Source organism: Camelus ferus, chromosome 26 (assembly GCF_009834535.1).
Source record: "Camelus ferus isolate YT-003-E chromosome 26, BCGSAC_Cfer_1.0, whole genome shotgun sequence".
NCBI classification, from domain to species: domain Eukaryota; kingdom Metazoa; phylum Chordata; class Mammalia; order Artiodactyla; family Camelidae; genus Camelus; species Camelus ferus.
The window spans coordinates 4,628,876-4,647,467 of NC_045721.1; the positions used below are offsets into that span (position 1 = coordinate 4,628,876).

Genomic DNA, 18,592 nt, shown 5'->3' on the forward strand with positions numbered 1-18,592 from the left:
TCTTTTTAATATTACCCTAACATTCAACAAATGGTAGCTTCTTCAAAGTGAGTTGCAGTGTGGAATCTGAGAACATACCAGTGAATTTTTTGAACTCTGATACATTAAAACCCATTGGTCTGTCCTGCACTTTGAACGGACCTTTCACCCATGTGTGATTTATGACATCATGCACTGGTCATTTGGAAAACAGTTCACTGAGCTATGCAGTGTTCCAAATGTTAATTAACACATTTCATTTTATATACGTATGTTTAAAAACTACCACCAATCTCATTAGAAAAGTCATTTTTAGGTATTGGGAAGCTGTCAAGCTCATAGCAGATAAAGATTTTCCAAAGTTCTTTTTTTTTTTTTAATTGAAGTGAAAAATTCTTTCTTTAAAGTTCTGATTGCATCATTGGCAACAAATAGTCTCAGTTGTTTTCCTTGAAGTGACAAGCTCAGTGTTTTCGAGAGTTCTGTCAAATACCTAAATCTGAATAGCCATAGTTTGCCATGTGTACTTCCAAATAAAAATGATGTTCCACAGAAAAAGAGTAGCTAGCTCAGTTACCAAGTCAAATAATGTCATGTGCTTTTTCCTCAAGAGACCAGCTGCAATATTGTGATTTACAGGAAAATATGTATTTGGTCATTCAAATGAGTATATATTAATCCCCCAATTCCTAGTTCACAGCTTCCAAGACCCTTGGCATTTCCTGAGCAGGAAAAAAATTTGTAGCAGTGGGATATTTGGTGTCTTGTCCTCTGTTCCTGAAAACACTTCAAGGAAAGTGACTTTCGGATCCCACCCAAGGATGGGGGCTGCTTGCCAGGAGAAGCGACCGTGTGGTTAGAGGGTGGGCACTTTCAGCCTCAACCCCCAGCCTCTGGGGAGGGGGGCAGGGCTGGAGGGTGAATCAATTGCCAGCAGCCAATGACTTAATCAACCATGCCTTTGTAATGAAGCCTCTTTAAAAACCCAAAGCCCAGGGTTCCGAGAGCTTCCAGGTTGGGGAACACGTGGGGACCGGGCAGAGTGGTACACCTGGAGAGGGTACACCTGGCACGGAAACTCCACCCCTTCCCCTGTGTCATGCACCACGTATCTTTTCATCAGGCTCGTTTTTTTGTTTGTTTGTTTGTATCCTTTAATATCCTTTTACAATTAGCCAGTAATTAGTAAATAAGTGGGTTTTCCTGAGTCCTGTGAGCTGTTCTAACAAATTAATTGAAGCTGAGGAGGAGGAAGTCGTGGGAATCTCTCATTTACAGTCGGTCTAAAGCGGAGGGTGGTCCTGTGGGACTGAGCCCTTTACCTGTGAAATCTGATTCTGTCTCCCGTAGACAGTGTCAGAATTAAACTGCATTCTCCATACACTGCTGGCTTCTAGGAATTGCTTAGTGGTGTGGGGAAGCCTCCACACACACGTTGGAACTGGTCCAGGAACCCCTTCTCACCAGCGTACTTCAGTATGCAGAACTGTTTTAATGCATACTAACCATTTTGTTACACAGAATTTGAAAAAGGTGTGAACTGAAGGGTTAAGAGTTAATAAAGTTAATAATTTTTTTTCATTCTTCATGAAGCACATTCTTAAGTGAAATTGGCACAATTTTTATTACGAATGCATGGCAGTGGAAAATACAATGACCAGTTTGTTTCCACTGCCCTAACCAGTTTGTTTCCACTACCCTAATTCCTGGTAAGGTGCCAGCAATTTTACCCACCATTGCTTTTGCGTCAACAGTGCAAATATCAACAACACAGTGAAAAAAGGCAAATCACGTCCTAGTTATTGTTAAGAAAATAGTTTTGACCTTGTGACCCCTGAAGGGGTGTCTAAGTAAAGAGTCCCAGCGTCCTCGGACCGCCCTTTGAGAACTACAACAATTAAATGTACCCAATCTGGGGCTTGGAAAACGAAAGTAATGAATAACACAACACCTACCCTGAAGTTCAGTCTCACTAGGACAGACAAGCAGGTAGAAAAATACACCTTGCTGAGTGCTGTAATAGAGACGGAGACCAGACACACTGATGGAAAAGGGGCTAGTCACACGTCCAGGCACACTCCCAGAAATTCTCATTCAGTGGGTCTTTGGAAGGATTCAGAATTTGTATTTTAAACAAGCCCTGCAGATGATTTAGATGCAGACAGGTTTGAGATTCATGCTTTAAGAAACACTGCCTTTTCAGAAATTGACACAACACTGTAAACTGATAATACAATAAAAGAAAGAAAGAAAGAAAAACACTGCTTTAAAAACAAGTGTAAATTCTAGGTTTCCAAGAAGGCCCAGTAGGTAGGTAGTTTCAGAAAGACACTATCTTATGGTACCTCTCAAAAAAACCACCAATTTCACTGGCTATTGTTGCAGTCATCTATCAAGTCATTTACCAGAAAAGGCTTAAAGGTAAGATCTGAAACAAAGTCTACTTTTCCTCTTTCAATTCTCTAGTGTAGGAGGCAGCAAACCTTTTTTCTGCAAAGAGCCAGATAAATATTTTAGGCTGCGTGGGCTGTAAGGTTTCTGAGACATCATCAGATCTGTTGTAGCACAAAAGCAGCCAGAGACAGTAGGTAAACCCATGCATGTGGCTGTGTCCCAATAAAACTTTATTTACAAAAACAGACGGTGGGTTCAATTTGGTCTCTGGTGGTAGTTTGCTGACTCCGTGATCTGGTGCAAAAGATAATGCTAATGGCCAGTAAGTTGCCTCAAGAGCAAAAGCAAGAGTCCAAGAGTCATGAAACAACTGGATTTCATATCCGAAGTCAGAATAATTGTTAGGCATCAATTTTGAATTCCTATTTCTTTCCAGAATAAGCCATCTTCCAATATTCAAAAAGTATGAGAACCTAACAAGGCATTTGATGCTATGAGGATACATAGTTTTTAGAGGCGGAAGTTCTCAGTCCCTGGTGGACACCTAGCCATCAAAAAGTTGGGAAAACTCCTCAATTGTCTCTGATGCTCTGACTATAAAATAACAAGGCCTCAGGCTGTGACAGTGATTCTCATGCTCTGATGACTTGGAAAGTATGCTAAGCAGATTCATTAAAATGTCGATTTTCAGGTCCAAACCCAGAGATACTTAATCAGAGGGGTTACGAATCTACATTAAAATTTTTTTTAATCACTGGAAAATGAATCTACATTTTAATCAAGAACATACAGGCAGAGGCTATGTGGCAGGGTGCTTTAATCAGCGAATAGAAGACCTCAGCTGTAATTTCGGCTGTACTACTTACTGACATTGTTTATAAAATAAGAATGTTAGAACTTGAAAGAACAAGTGTGATGTTCTTTTCTAGCCCAAAGTTGGTGATTTTTATAAGTTCATAAACCATTCATGAAAACACAGTTTATTACTTTATACCCACAAATGAATAGTTCCTGCCTTCAACTTGAATAACCTTTTTTTTTTTTTAAACTTTGAGGAAAGTGATTTATACTTTCCTTACGATGTCTCTGTCTTCAGTGAGGACTGTTTTGAGCTGACAACCTGATAACTTCAGTTGAAGCTATGCAGCACGGTGACTCACCTCAGGCACCTGGAAGTTTCCATCAAGCCAAGGTTTCCTCTTGGCTAATGCAAATGTAAAATGTAACAATTTTAGGAAACAACAGGAGAAAATCTTCAGGAACTGGGGGTAAGCAAGGAGTACCTAGGGACTTGACACCAAATGTCCAGTCCTTAAAAGGGACAAATGATAAATAGGATTTGATCAAAATTTAAAACTTTTGCTCTTTGAAAAACTCTGCTAAGAGGATGAAAAGACAATTTCTTCTGTACAGCACGGGGAACTATATTCAATACCTTATAGTAACCTTTTATGAAAAAGAATATGAAAATGAATATATGTAGGTATACGTATGAATGAAACATTATGTTGTACACCAGAAATTAACCCATTGTAACTGACTACACTTCAATTAAAAAAAAAAAAAAAAGAAAGAAAAGAGGATGAAAAGACAAGCTACACACTAGGATGAAATATCTGCAAACCACATATCTGGCAAAAGACTAGTATCTAGAAAACACACAGGATTCTCAAAACTCAACAGTAAAAAGACAAACAATGGAGCCCAAATTTGGTTTCAATACCAGTCTTCAATAAGCAGGACCAGAGCTTCCTGAAGAAATAACTGATCCGAGGACTAGAACAGGAAATGTGTACAAGATGAGCCTGGAGAACCGTGTGGTGCTGGAAAGCAAAGAAGTCTCCAAAAAACAAACAAAAAGCTACAGACAATGATGGGGGTATGGCAAAAGGACACAGCTAAAGGAGCTCCAAATAGCCACCAAAGGCAATCATTCTGAGCAACAAAATAAACAAGGTAATGTTAGATCATAACGCAAAAACAAAATAAATGTCTATGGGTCCTTCCTGACTTAAGTGACCGATTAAACAAACAAATGGGAGAGAATGAACAAATCTACCTTGCAGGGAAATTGTAAATAATTTTTGTAGATGAACACCCTCAAGGAAGTGGAGGATTAATTCCCCACTCCGTAAGTGTGGAGTTGCATACAGGGATTTCCTTCCAAAGAGTACAGGATCAAAAGGTTGGGGGCAGTCCCTTCACAGTGGAGAAACCTGACAAACACTACACCAGCCAGGTGACCTCGGTTAACATCAGCAGTAGAAGCTGTGCTGGTGGTGTATACATTGAATATATGATGAGAAAGGGCACTTACCTCTGTGGTCTTCCTCCCCAAACCCCACAGCCCCAGTGTAACTGTGAGAAAAACATCAGACAAATCCAGTTGAGGGGCATTCTACAAAACAGCTGACTCACTCCTCAGGACTATGAAAGTCATCAAAAACAAGGAAAGTCTGAGAAACTATCACAGCCAAGAGGCTCCTCAGATGTGATGACTAAATGTAATACGGTATCCTGAACGGACTCCTGGAAGAGAGAGAGAGTGTTAGATAAAAACAAAGGAAACCGGAATAAAGTATGGACTTTAGTCAATGAGAGTGTATCAATATTGATCCATTAATTGTGACAAATGTACAACACGAAGATGTTGATAACAGGGGGTGGGGTGTATGGGAACTCTGTAGTATCATCACAGCTTTTTCTGTAAATCTAAACTGTTCTAAAGTAAGTTTATTAAAATAAACCCAGTTAGAATATGAGCAAATGACATGTGCAGACATTTCACAGAAGAGAATATACAGATGTCAAATAAGCACATGAAAAGATGTTCAACACTATTAACCATTAAGGAAATGCAAATTCAAGCACAATGAGATACCACCACACACCTGTCAGAATGGTTAAAATAAAAAAACAGTGACAACACCAAATACTGGCAAGGATGCAGAGAAACTCATACATTGCTGCTGGGAATGTAAAATGGCACGGCTACTCTAGAAAAGTTCGGTAGTTTCCTAAAAAAATTAAACCTGCAAGTATCATATGACCCAGCACTGCACTCCTGGGCATTTATCCCAAAGAAATGAAAACCATATCCACACAAAAACCTGTACATGAATGTACATAATAGCAGCTTTATTCATAACAGCCCCAAATTAGAAACAACCCAGATGTCTGTCAGCAGGGGAATGGCTGAACACACTGCAGTACGTCCATATCACAGACCACTACTTAGCAATAAAAAGGAACTACTGATACAGGAAACAACTTGGATGAGTGTCAAGAGAATTAATTACGCTAAGTGAAAAAAAAACAAAACCAATCTCTAAGGCTGTATACTGTACAATTCCACTTACAAAACATTCTCAAAAAGACAAAATTTAGAAATGGAGAACAGATTAGTGGTTGCCAAGGGTTTGGTGCGGTGGGGAAGGAGGAGCAGGCGTGGCTGTGAAAGGTCAACAGGAGGAACAGCTGTGGTAGATGGAATTGCTCTGTATCTTGATCGCATCAATGTCAATATCCCGGTGGTGACAGCACAGTAAAGTTTTGCAAGATGTTACCATTGGGGGAAACTGGGTAAAGGGTACAGGACAGTTCTGCATTATTTCAGGAAACTGCATGTGAATTTACAATTATCTCAAAATAAAACCTTTAATTTAAAAAATACAATATAGTTGGCACTCCTATCTGTGGATTTCACATCCACAGATTCAACCAATCATGGATTGACAATATTTGGGGGGGGGGAACCTCCAGAAAGTTCCAAAAAGCAAAACTTGAATTTGCCACACACCTGGCAACTATATACTTAGTATTTACATTGTATGTACAACTATTTACATAGTATTTACATTGTATTAGGTATTACAACTAATCTAGAGATGACTTAAAGTATACAGAAGGATGTGCAGAGGTTATATGCAAATACACCATTTTATATAAGGGACTTGAACATCCATAGATTTTGGTATCTCCAAGGGGTGGGGGGATCCTGGAACCAATCCCCCACGGATACTGACAGATGACTGTACTCCCAGTTATTTTGAATTTCAGAAAAACAATCATTTTTAGCATCATTATATCCCATGCAATGGAACACACTGGAACACATTTGGAACACACTGGTACTAAAAGATGATTTGTTGTTTCTCTGAAATTCCAATGTAACTGAGAGTCCTGTATTTTACCTGGCAATACTGCTCTTGGCATTTACTTACCAAGATAAAGTTATGATTTGCAAAATAAAAGAACATTTAAGGGTTGGCTAAGAGAAAATATGCCCTGATCTCAGAAACCCCTAAATCCTCCCTCTCAGCAGCTGGCCTCTCCTCTGCCTCACTTTTTATTACAACAAATGTGCTACTGCCCACCAGTCCTGGTGAGAAAAGCCACGCAGTTTTCACAAAGGAGTGAAAAGTACCCAGATAACCCTCCCTTCCCAATCCCAGACTTAAAATAGTATCTCCTTCAAGACAGATTATGATAAAAAAGAAAATTAAACAGAATAGTCAGGAAGCATTTTCTAGAAACAACTTTGGGTCTCCAGTACAGTAACACTGTAAAAAAAAAAAAAAAAACACAACCAAGAACTAATAGATATCTGAAAAATATCTCTAACATGATAAAGATGGAGATCAAACAAGAAAGAAAAAAAGCAACTTCAGAGAAAATGCATTGTGCAGGAAGAAAATACCAAGAAATTATTACTATCCTCAGAGATATAAAATGCTACAATCACAAGCAAGAGCAGAATTCCATAGAGAACACAGAGAGCAAAAAATTAAAAATTAAACAGAAATTAAAAATATAACAGAAGAAATGTAAAACTCAAAAAGAGGTGGAAGATAAAGTGAGTAAATCTCCCACAAAGTAGGGCAAAAAGGCAAAAAATAAAAAGAGAAAAGATTAAGTTGATCAGTCTAAGGGTTCTGTTAACAGAAACAGCAGCAATCCCAAGATGTCATAGAGATTATTAGGGCAGCAGAGCGGGAAACGAACAAGGAACAAGAAGCTGTTATAGGACGTAAGAGCAGGAGGTTCCAGAATGAAATGTGCCAAGCAAAATGGACAAAAACAGACCCACACCAACACTAGACTGTTGGGAAATTTCAGAACAGAGGGGACAAAAAATACCTTAAAGGCTCCTAAAGAGAAAAGCCAAGTTTTAGACAAAGGATCATGAAAACACATTTTCCAATATCCAGGATGTAAAAAAATTATTTCCTATGCACCCTTTTTCAGGGAGTTGCTGGAGAAAACACGCTACCAAAATGAGGGAATAAACTAAGAAAGAGAAAGACGCAGGCTACAGAAAAAAGGAAATTAGCAGAAGAGGTGGAGAGGACCCCCAGGACGAGCAGAAGGCTCCAGAATGAAAGGGCGCTCCTCTCCAGTCAGAAGACTCCGGGATAGACTTCTTCAAGAGTCTGAAGTTGATCAAATATGTCTGGGCATCTTAAGAGAAGACTTAGACAAATGATAGAGGATTTGAGGTCAAATTAGTCATAAGTACATAAGCAAACAAAACAAATCAGACAAATGATTCTTCCAGGGAAAACAAGGGGTTGTTCAGAGGAGGAAAAGCAACCACAGTTTACTACATGACTGAGCTCTGGTTAGCGTCTACACAGTCATAAGAAAGTACAACAGAATTACTGTGTAACTGGACTGAGAAGTTGGAGGGATGGGGACTGAGATGTGTGTAAGGTAGAGACCAAGAAAGAGACCTAACCTTCATCCTCTGTAATAGAAAATCAGTAGAAATCCCCTAAAATTGATAAACCAAGAAGAAGCAATACAATTGTGCTATTAAAAAATATGGAGATAATTTTTCTAAAAAACAATTGATGATGGTTACTTTTGTAGAAGGAAAAATGGGAGTGGGAACAGAAGCATGAATGCTCCTTTGTGCAGAATTGACTTTCCCCTAAACACCTAACTTCCATAAAATTGAGTCTTTAAATTCATAACTTTCTTAAAAAGAAAAAAGATGAAAAACTCCAGTCTCAACTATCCATCCTCCAAAAAACCTTTTTTATGTCAATTTAATACATTCTTCAACTTAAAAAAAAAATCTGCCTATCTTTAACAGTATTACATTAACCAACTAAAAACCTATTTTCAGAACCCTATTCGTCAAAGCATTTAAAAGAATTCCCCACCAACCATGTGGAGACCAGCATAGCTCACCCCACGAATACTTCATTAGGGTCTATTTGTCTATTTGTACTGGCATTTATGTTTGGAATAATAGTGGCTTATTATAAAGAAGACAGCTGTGTTTAACATGCTAGGTCTGGATAACTTCACTCAAGATTTTGACAAAAATTATCCCCCAAGTGATATAAATTTAGACACTTTTTAAAGTCCAGATGTGAAATACCAAGAAAAATTTGAATTTAGCCTGGAGTCAATACTAAGTCAAAAAAAACCAAATCCACAAAACATAAGTACTATTTTCCTTCTGAAGTTCACTATATTTTCTGGAACAGGTTCCCCATTGAATTTTCCTTTCTTTGATATTGGCATTTGGAATCATTCTATCATGGTTTGCAACTCTAAGTTTGTGCTTATCCTGAATATCTTATTATAATTAAAAAATGTAAATCCAGAAGCAATAGCCTTTCCTTACAGAAGAATTCCAGTTAATGAAGGTAGAGGGAATGAGAGAAACAGGAAGTCACCGCTGGAACACCACAGCCGTAGCTGCCATGAGCAAGGTCTGCCAGTGGATGTGAAAATGAGTGAGGCAAGGTTTCAGCAGAAACAAGACATTTGCATAGCTCAAACATCTCCAGCAAATATTTAGTCACTACAAAGTGAAACACAGTAAGTTTACAGCAGGGAATCCTAGCGGCGGTTAAGGTTAACAACACCAGAAGTACATTACCGCATCAGGTGTCATGCTAAACTGTCACAGATTGGAGGCCACTATGATGACATGGCAGCTAAATCCAAGGCAGGATCCTGAATTGGATCCTGAAACAGTGAAAGGACATTACTGAAAAGACTAAGAAAATCTCTACTTTCAAAATTCTCTACTTTAGCTAATGGTATTATATCGAAGCTAATTTCTTAATTTGACAAATGTTCTATAGTTATGTAAGACGGTAACAAAAGGAGACGGTGAGAGTATACAGAAGCTGTTTTTACAACTCTTCAGGTCTAAAATTACCTCAAAGTTTAAAAAAAACTGTTAACATTCACACACGTATATGTATATATGTGTATAATGTACGACTTTATATAAATCAAGACTTCAGGGAAATTGGTACCTTGGGCACTCAGTTAAAGAGTAGCGTTCTCTCCTGAATTATCTCACTGTCTCACTAGTTTTGTATTAACTTAGCTCTGAGATTCTTCCCCTTCTAAATTTTCAGATAAACTTTGAAATTTTCATAGAAAAGCCTTTTTTTTAACATTCCTATAGTAGGCCAAAAACTAAAAATCCTAGAATAAAATTGTCACCGTATTATCTCATAAAATCACTCATACCAACACAAAAGACCCGGCCAATATTCATACTCTATTTCTTCTTATCACATAATATGTTTGCATTGGTGAGGAGAGGAGATGGCTGATAGATTTATTATCTTATTAATAGGCTTGGCAGTCAAGAAAGAAAATGATCATTTGGATATCTTATTAAGAAATGGTGGCTTTTCCAATAACAGATACTGTATACTGGGACTCACTTCAGATGTAAAACGTTATGTACCTCTCTTCTATGTGATAGCACAGGGCTGCCCACGCAAATCCAGCTAAGACCCTTTCAATATCCTTCCTTCAGTCTGGCTCTAAAGTGACTATTACTAGTGGTGGTAAACATCTTTTTTATAAAACAAGCAATACTGTCCATGCAACTTATTCTAGAGAAATAAAGATTAAAAAATCTTCCTTTAACAGAACACAATAATTTCCCATCTAGCTATGGCTGATTCATTCCCTGAGCATGAATCCTCTTCCTCCCTCACTGTTTCTGCTATAAACTGAGCTGAAATCTGCTCATAGGAGTCCTGATGGTGAAGCTAATATTTCAGATGGAGGAACAGCATTCCCAAATGGTCATGTTTATTACTTTTGTGGTTATGATTTCTACTCACTGTGGCATTTTATTTTTCATCTGTGTTTATCATGTTGCTCAGTATGGAAGCAGCAGTAATGAAAAGATAATTGGGGGAGGGGGGAGGTTAAATGAATCTTTACCCAAATACAATTTAAGAAGCAAAAAAGAAAATGGCCACATTTTCATTCCTGTGCCCATGCCTTTTCCAAATTAACCTTCCAATATTCACATAAAAAGTAGACGTGGTAAAACTCTAACCTAACGATCTGTACCAAAAAGGAGACAATCTTCCTTGGGAACTCACTACACACTGCATTATATTCAAGTGGTGAAAAGATATAAATTCATCCAGAATTGCCTACTGTCAATATAGTTTCTTGAATAATTATATTCACATATTACTACAAAATGTACCAAGAAGTAGAGAATAATACTATACTTCTGAACTGCAAATAACAAAACAAAACAGAGGTCCAAGAAGGCTGGAGTCCAAGCTATAATTTACACATGAAGTACACGTTGAAAGCAGTCACAACGTACAAAAATGCGACAGAGTAATCCAGATGTTTAAAAAAACAGCCTGTTAGTCTCAGATAATATCCAGTCTTATCTGGTAGGTTTCTGGTAAGCCTGTTACATAAAGTGTATTTCCCTCCTGCTGGTAAGAAGCAGCTTGCCGACACACATACATTTCTAAAGGGTACGCCTACCTGACAAAATCAGTAACTCCATAGCTTCCTATTACATTCATTGGTCTGAAAACTCTAAACAACTCATAACCAAAATGTTCTTCCAAGTCCTTTACCAGTTTTTCAAGTTTTAAATCAAAGGGAAGTTGGAATGTATTGCTTCTTGTCGTCAACAGGCATTTCAGTAAGAGGGTAATTAACCAAAATCAAGAGTTCTTTGGTCAAGTTAGTAACAGGCTTCCCCTTTGTTCTAAATCCTTTCATAATCCCTTTTTTTCCAATTTTTCCAGTATGGCCTGGATTTTGCAAACAGCCTCTTTCCTGGCCTGCCGGACAGAGTCCTGGCCCCCAGTTTCAACTGAATCCAGTTCCAAAAGTTCCTTGGTTAGCATTTCTTCCAGAAGCCAGTATGCTTTGTCTGTCTTTTTTCCTACGAACTCTTCCACTTCTTGCTCAAGATACTGGACCTTCTCCAGCACGTGTATGATTTTTTTAATACTTGGGGGAGTCCCCTCATCTGAAGATAAACACTCTTCAGGAAGATTATTGCTTTGATCTTGACTGCTGGGATGTTCGCTGGAGGCGCTACCATACAGCTGAGGCGCAGCGCTGTACTGGACCTGGGAATCCAGGAGTTCTGAGTTATCACTGTTCGCTGTTCCCGAGGACTCGTACTGATGGACCCCGCAAGGAAAGCTGTGCCGGTTCATGCCTTGATCTGATTGGCTATAGGGATACGAGGAGTCCTTGAGTGGGGGGCAAAGAAGGGGGGAAAGCTGTTTTAACAGGAATCCATCAACATCAGATGTGTTAGCCCCCATCTTTCACCTGACTAGGAAGGTACGTGGAAAGATTCCCCACCAATGAAACTGGACAGCCCTCCTTAATTATCTAAGAAAAACACAGCCCTAAAAAGATAAAAGGCGGCTCACACAACACCTCTGTGTGGCCCGCTGCTGTCTATGGCTGGGTACCCTGATAAACTCCTTTTTATTCTATTAAAAAAAGAGGGAAAAAAAGACGAAAGGCAGAGAATTCCTGAGAAGAAAGGCTGGCATCTACCCTCAGGCAGGTCATCCTCAGGGCCACCTCGCAATCTGTCTAGCGACTTAATAAATAGGAATTAGACAGTTTCTCCTCTAAAGAGATAAAACCTTAAGACGAATCTTGAAAAGGAACTTAGCGACAAGCAAATGATGTTCAAGTCTATGGTTTAATTAAACCATGCAATTTCACATTGGTTTTGTCTTCTGTCCGGAGACTGAGGTAAGAAAATCCAATTTTTGATTTTGTTTAACATTCAGCTAGTATTACAACAAGCAGTAAATCAGCATTTTTCCATCTTTCAAAAAAAGGATGTGAACCTAAAACTGCTGTAAAAAAAAAAAAAATCTATTAAAAAAAAAATGGTGGGGGGAACCAGGATGGGTAAAGCTATAGGCAGTAGCCACCAACTTTTTGCGATGGGTCCCCATTTAACACAAACCAATGCAAAGAAGTTCCATGTTGTGCTGTCTTAATTTTCCAAACATCAAAAGAACAACGTTTAGAAGGCCCCCTACCTTGGGCAGCGGGGGTGGTGGGGACGGAGGGGGCTGAGGAGAGCCACTGCTGGGCCATGATGAAGTGCTCTCGCTCAGGTAGAGGTTCCCAGGTGGTGCTGAGGGCGCAGCTGAAGGCCAGGGGTAACGGGTGCCCATTCCGTAAGTACCGGGAGGAGCCCATGAGTCCTCCTGAGGTCGTACAGTCGGTCCTGGTTGTGGAACACTACGGTTACCATCCCCATAAGGATAATGGGGAATGCTCATTCCAGGGTTCTGGATTGAGAGGAAGGAAATTTGCTGGTCATTGCTAAAACACACTTGAATCAAGTAACGACAAGATTCCAGTATAAACATGAGATGCTTAATGGTGTATTTTAGCTACCACTGGGCTAAACTGTAGCATCTCTAATCTGTTGCAATAATTTCTCCAAGCCTAAAACAGCCTGGTTCCAAGGATACCAGGGGCAGAGTTAGTGACAATCAAGTTCAGAAGGAACAGGGCCTACACTTCAGTGGCTGAAGCATAACGTAAGTCTGTCCCAAAGATACTGTAAATAAATGGACCAATATGCTACAAGGAAGCACAAATAAAGATATATTCGAACTCCCCTTGAAGAAAAGAAAAATAAACATGGTATCATTCATAGAATGTTAAAAAGTGTAAACCTGACCTCCTGAAGTGAACAGAGAAATAAATCCAGTACCATTCATTAATATTAAAAAACAAAAACACAGCAGAAAAAAGCTCACCTGTGAAGCAGGATATCCGGGAACCTGCCCCCTAAGAGGGGGTGCTTCAGTCTGGCAGTCCTGCTGGGGGTACATCCAACGAGAGACTGGGGCTGGGCTGTTGCCAGGTGAACGGTAAGTGCTTGGAACCTCTGTGGAGTAACTGGTCTGAGCATACCCAGGTGTGTAATAAGCCCCAGAGTACGAGGCGGTATTTGTCCCGGGGCCAGGGGGGTATGGCGGGCCATATGCTCCGTTTGTATAAGAATTCAAATTCTAAAAAAGCAAAGTTGAGGGGAAAAAAGACAAATGAGTGGAAGAGCTGAAACACCCTGACTTAATACCCAACTCTGAAAACTTTGGGAAGAAAGGAGACCAGTAACTAGTGAAAATATCGATCTTTGAGGTGTTCTTTCTTGTATTATAATCATACACATACACTAAACTCAGACCACCACTGCACAGTCTATGTCATAACAAAGGGAGGGTATATTGTGATGCACGACGAAGTAATGGCCTCAGAGCAGCGCTTCTCCACCACTTCCATCAGTGCACCTAGCAGTTACCCCTGACAGCAGGGAACTTGTCCCACAAACCGGAGGCGGGAATTTTGGGAAACGTGGGAGAAGGGCTAGAGAAAGAAACACATAAGCATGACAGAACAGTAAGAAAAAAAGACCACAGAGATGGACCCAGCCCTGCCACAGGCTTTGCATTTACCCTCCCTGAGCTTTAGTTTCTCCAGCAGGAAAATGGAGACCATGAACTTATCTTGCAGGGTTATTGTAAAAATTAAGTGAGATGAGAGAAATACAATGCTTAGTACAGTGTCTGGCACACAGTATGCTCAATGATTGGGAATTATTTATAATATTGTTGTTAGTATTATGATGCCAAGGTCAGGAAGCGAAACCAGATCTGACCCCAAGCCCAAGTTCTGAGCACCATCCCACTCTGCTTCCCAGATAATAACAGCACACAGAGACAAATTCCTCATACATTGCTTACTGCAGTTTTAAATCACCTTTCCACCTAGAACCCTCAGTTCAGTAATCTAAACAAGATTAAAGCTAAACTCTAAGTGACTACTTTAATGTATTAATTTGTACTTTACCTTTTTAAAATGGTAAAAACATAGAATCAATTTCTCTAGTACTCATCCTTCTAAGACTAGATAATCCATCTTATTTTAGGTAGAAGAATAAGAAAAGAGCCCTGTGATATTAACTAGACTTACTGTGGTGATCATGTCACAATGTACACAGATACTGAATCATTACATGTATACTCTGAAACTAATGTCATATGTCAATTATACCTCAATTAAAAAAGAAATCTGCTTTCTAAAGCTGTTAATGACTGAAGAAGATGAAATTCAAATTTGATTCCTGATCTAACACATCAAATAGAGGGACAGATCAAAGTGGGAGGGAGGGCATTAGTTCTGCGGGAAATAACTTAAATTCTCAGCCATACCTTTATGGCAAGAAGATAGAAGACAGGCTACTCCCACCAAAGAATTCCTGCAGGGACAGGCGCAAGGGAGGACCCAGCAAGGCGTCCCTGAGCAGAAGGACAAGGAACACCCTTTGTCAAAGCCACTGCAAGGCTGATAAAGTCTTCTGCCCACAGGCTGCTGTCTGTAAACAATCCCTTATGCAACATACACAGTTGAAGACTCGATAAGAAAACATCGTGTGACTTTTTGTACCGTTATTCAACTTCTAGAAATCCTTCCTAAGGAAGTGATTCAACCGAGAAAAAGTTGTTTTTGTTCATCACGCCATTATTTGCAATCACACAGATTTGTAAGCAACCTAAATGTCCTGTACCGATGGAATGTTTAGGTAGATTATGGACTATTCACTGAGGGAAGTTTATTCTGTCTTAAAAAAATTCACTGTTAGAATTAACCAGACATTTAACGATATTAAAGTATTACTTTTAGTTTACCTTTGAGTTTTAATAATGGCACTGCAGTACTGTTTTTAAGACTTCCTTATATCTTCAAGATACATAAGTATTTAGCAGTGAAATAGTAATGATGGCTGGAATTTGCTTCAAAATACTCCAAGGATATAGATGAAACGTTATGGCCTTGATTGATACTAGTTGAAGCTGAGAGATGGGGCCATGGGAGATTACTGTGCTATTCTCATTACTTTGGATTGTGTTTGAAAATCTCTTTAATATTAAGAAAAAAAAAGAGTTCTTGTTATTTCACCCTATAGCATGGAAAGTACATATGATAAGTGAAAAGTCATACAAAAAAGTGTATGTACCATAAGTTTAACGCTATGTAAACATGATAGGGAAAAGGCTGAAACCAAATTTACCAAAATATAGATATATTAGGATGACAGAAGTTGAGTGTTTTTTCTCCCTTTCCTTTATTCCTGGATGTTTAATAATAAAGTTGTATTACTTTCTACAGTAAAAAAAAAAATTTTAAATGTCATGAAATTCCAAGTATGTCTAGAAACTGGTGGGCCGCTCGCTACTTCATCTACGGCCAAGTAGACTATTTTCATGAAGAGAAACATGTCTAAGGACAGCAAGTTGTGATCTGCAACTTGTCAACTGGTATGGTAACACATGAAATCTGAAACTGAGCAACTACAAGAAGAACTAAATAAAGTCTTTGACAGGCACTAAATTTCTGTAAAAGTCTCATTCCGGATTCCAGAAGAAATCAAGAGACTGGAGCTCTTAAAACTCAAAACAATTCTGAGTGCTGTTCTTGTTCTAGATGTAAATGCCGATATGACTTAGCATTCCAAAGTCAAAATAACATCACACCATATGGTGTCTCACTGCAAGCTAAAGATTAGCCAGGAGGAAATACTTCTTCCAAAAGTTGGCTTTACAGTTGATGGACTGTTGTGCTGATGTAGAATCCAAAGAAGAGAAAAGTGGTCCAGTCTCTCACCCAGAAAGTGATACACTGTTTAATGGATTCCCCTTCCATTTGGTATACTGAATATCAATCAGCAAACAGATCCAATCCAAGCAGGGGGAAAAAAAGATTTCCTCTAGCAACACCACAATTCCTCCTGGTGTGCCTATCTATTCACCACAAAAGTACTCCAAGACTTCATAATTAGCAGCAGTCAGCATCAACTTGAGTTTCTACTAATCCTCGTTTTCAGGATTGCCAAATCTATTGTCACTCACTGGCTGCTTCCTCATGCAGTATCTCTACTTACAGAACTATTTCAATTTTTGTCTCCCAGGAACCCCTAACCACAGTACTTAATAAGCTGTATTTTATAACCAAGTTCCCCTTTAAATTAAATGAAAAGGTGTTACAGGTTCTGACCAACGTCTTTTTGTATCATGAACTCTCAATTCAAAATGTAAAAAGGACTTTAGTCTCCTTTGTTAGAGCATTTCTATTCACAGACACTCAGTGTTCTGTCGTGTAATCTCCCAGAAGACAAGAGACGGTCTTCTTTACCCGAAAAATCAACGTGAAAACATCCATGTTTCACTCTTTAGGAAATACTGGTGGCAGGGAGCTTTAGAAAAGCAAGTTACCTTAATGATCAGTGAGAGGATTTTAAATAAACCAAAAAAATCACAGTATTTACCAGAAAACCTGCCTGCTCATACTTTTCCCAAGTACCCACTGGGTCCACAGATCAGAGCTACAATCTGCATGTTTACAAACGATCGTGGAGTCAAAAGAATATGTATTATTAGCTTTGTAGTTGCTACAGGCAGTGACTAAGGATGAGCTAGTGTTCGTAGTTCAGAATGTTTCAAGGTTTTAAAGTCTTCTGAACAGCAGCTTGGCAGCACAGCAAAGAAAATAAAGGAGTTCCTGGCTGAGTTTCAGAGCCTGACACAGAGGCCAAGAGAAAGAAGATACTTTTGGAGCTTCAGAAGATAGTCCTTGATGCAAATGGAGGAGTTAAGAGCAAATAAGAAGCAACCTTAGTTTAAAGAACTCAGAAAGCAGCTGAGGAATTTCATCAGCAGTCTAATGAGCATCCTCTCCCTCCAGGGACACACAGCGCCTGTTCGAGCTGGTGCACTGCTTGCCCATACCTGCCCCCTGAACCACCCTACCCACTCCCTGACAACCCTGACTATGAGCTGACGAACGAAGCTCTGGAAAACGAGGAAAGCTGCATTCTGAAGACTGCCCCCAGCACCTGCCTGGCATGTAAACCACACGTGAGCACAGCACGCTAACCAGCTGTGGGGACTTGCTCAGGGGCCCTCACAGCATTAAAAGCTTCTAAAGAAACAAATGTAAATTCCATACTCTTAGGGAAAAAATGCACGAAATTGTGCATTCTTGGTTTATTGGAGCTGTTTCTGAATTAAGACTGTGTAAGATTTAGAAAACCTACCAAAGAGAAGAATGATCATGAGGTGGCAGCTAGAAAGACAAATGAGTGAAACCACATAATTCTGAAATAAGGAAACCAGCCATATCTACACAGAACTACAGGAGTCTGTTTTGGTCAGAAGAAAAATGTGGAATATTTCACCAGAAAATATACGTGTGCTAATCCCACACGGTTATGTCTAGATACCTCTGGGTTCAGAATCCAGTAATTTGTATGTTGTATCAAAAATCTCTCTCACATTATTGCTGTTGCTTCCAGAGTCAGCACTAAATTAAAAGTCAATCTTTCTTAAATACATGTAATAGATACATGTAATAAATTCCTTTATCTAAGCGGGAAAAATGTCATGTCCTAAAAATGATCTTTATCAACATGAACAATTGATGGAATCAGAAAAATTAATATTGCTGAGAAAAACTGTGACTCATGACTTTAAGTAAGGAGTTTTGTCTGCCTCCTTCATCAACTGTGAAAGTAATGTATGCCATTCCCCAAATTGACCTTTATGCAACCCAAGTGAAAATCCCACCTGCCTTTTGTGCTGAAATTGCAAAGGCGATGCTAAAATTCATATGAAAATGTAAAGGACCCAGAATACCTAAAACAATCTTGAAAAAGAAAGCAGCTGGAGGACTCACACTTCCCAATTTCAAAACTTAATGTAAATCTACGGTAATCAAAACAGTTTCGCACCGGCACAAGGACAGACACAGAGATCAAGGGAACAGAATTAGGAGTCTAGAAAAAAACTCTTACCTTTATGGTCAATTGATTTTCAACAAGGGTCCCAAGACAATTCAATGGGGAAAGAACAGTAGTCTTTTCAAC

At 39.1% G+C, this 18,592-nt stretch overlaps 1 protein-coding gene across 1 annotated transcript in view; it reads right to left on the minus strand.

Moving 5' to 3' along the window:
• Positions 1–10,916: 10,916 nt before the first annotated feature.
• Positions 10,917–18,592, minus strand: part of BAG4 (BAG cochaperone 4) — a 28,616-nt gene continuing 20,940 nt past the window's right edge. Inside the window, exons 3-5 of the mRNA XM_006183351.3 lie at positions 13,428–13,682; positions 12,696–12,950; positions 10,917–11,879 (exon numbers count right to left, since the gene is read on the minus strand). Coding sequence (XP_006183413.2) covers positions 11,394–11,879; positions 12,696–12,950; positions 13,428–13,682 — 996 coding nt within the window. The 3' untranslated portion in view covers positions 10,917–11,393. The remainder of the gene's footprint in view (positions 11,880–12,695; positions 12,951–13,427; positions 13,683–18,592) is intronic.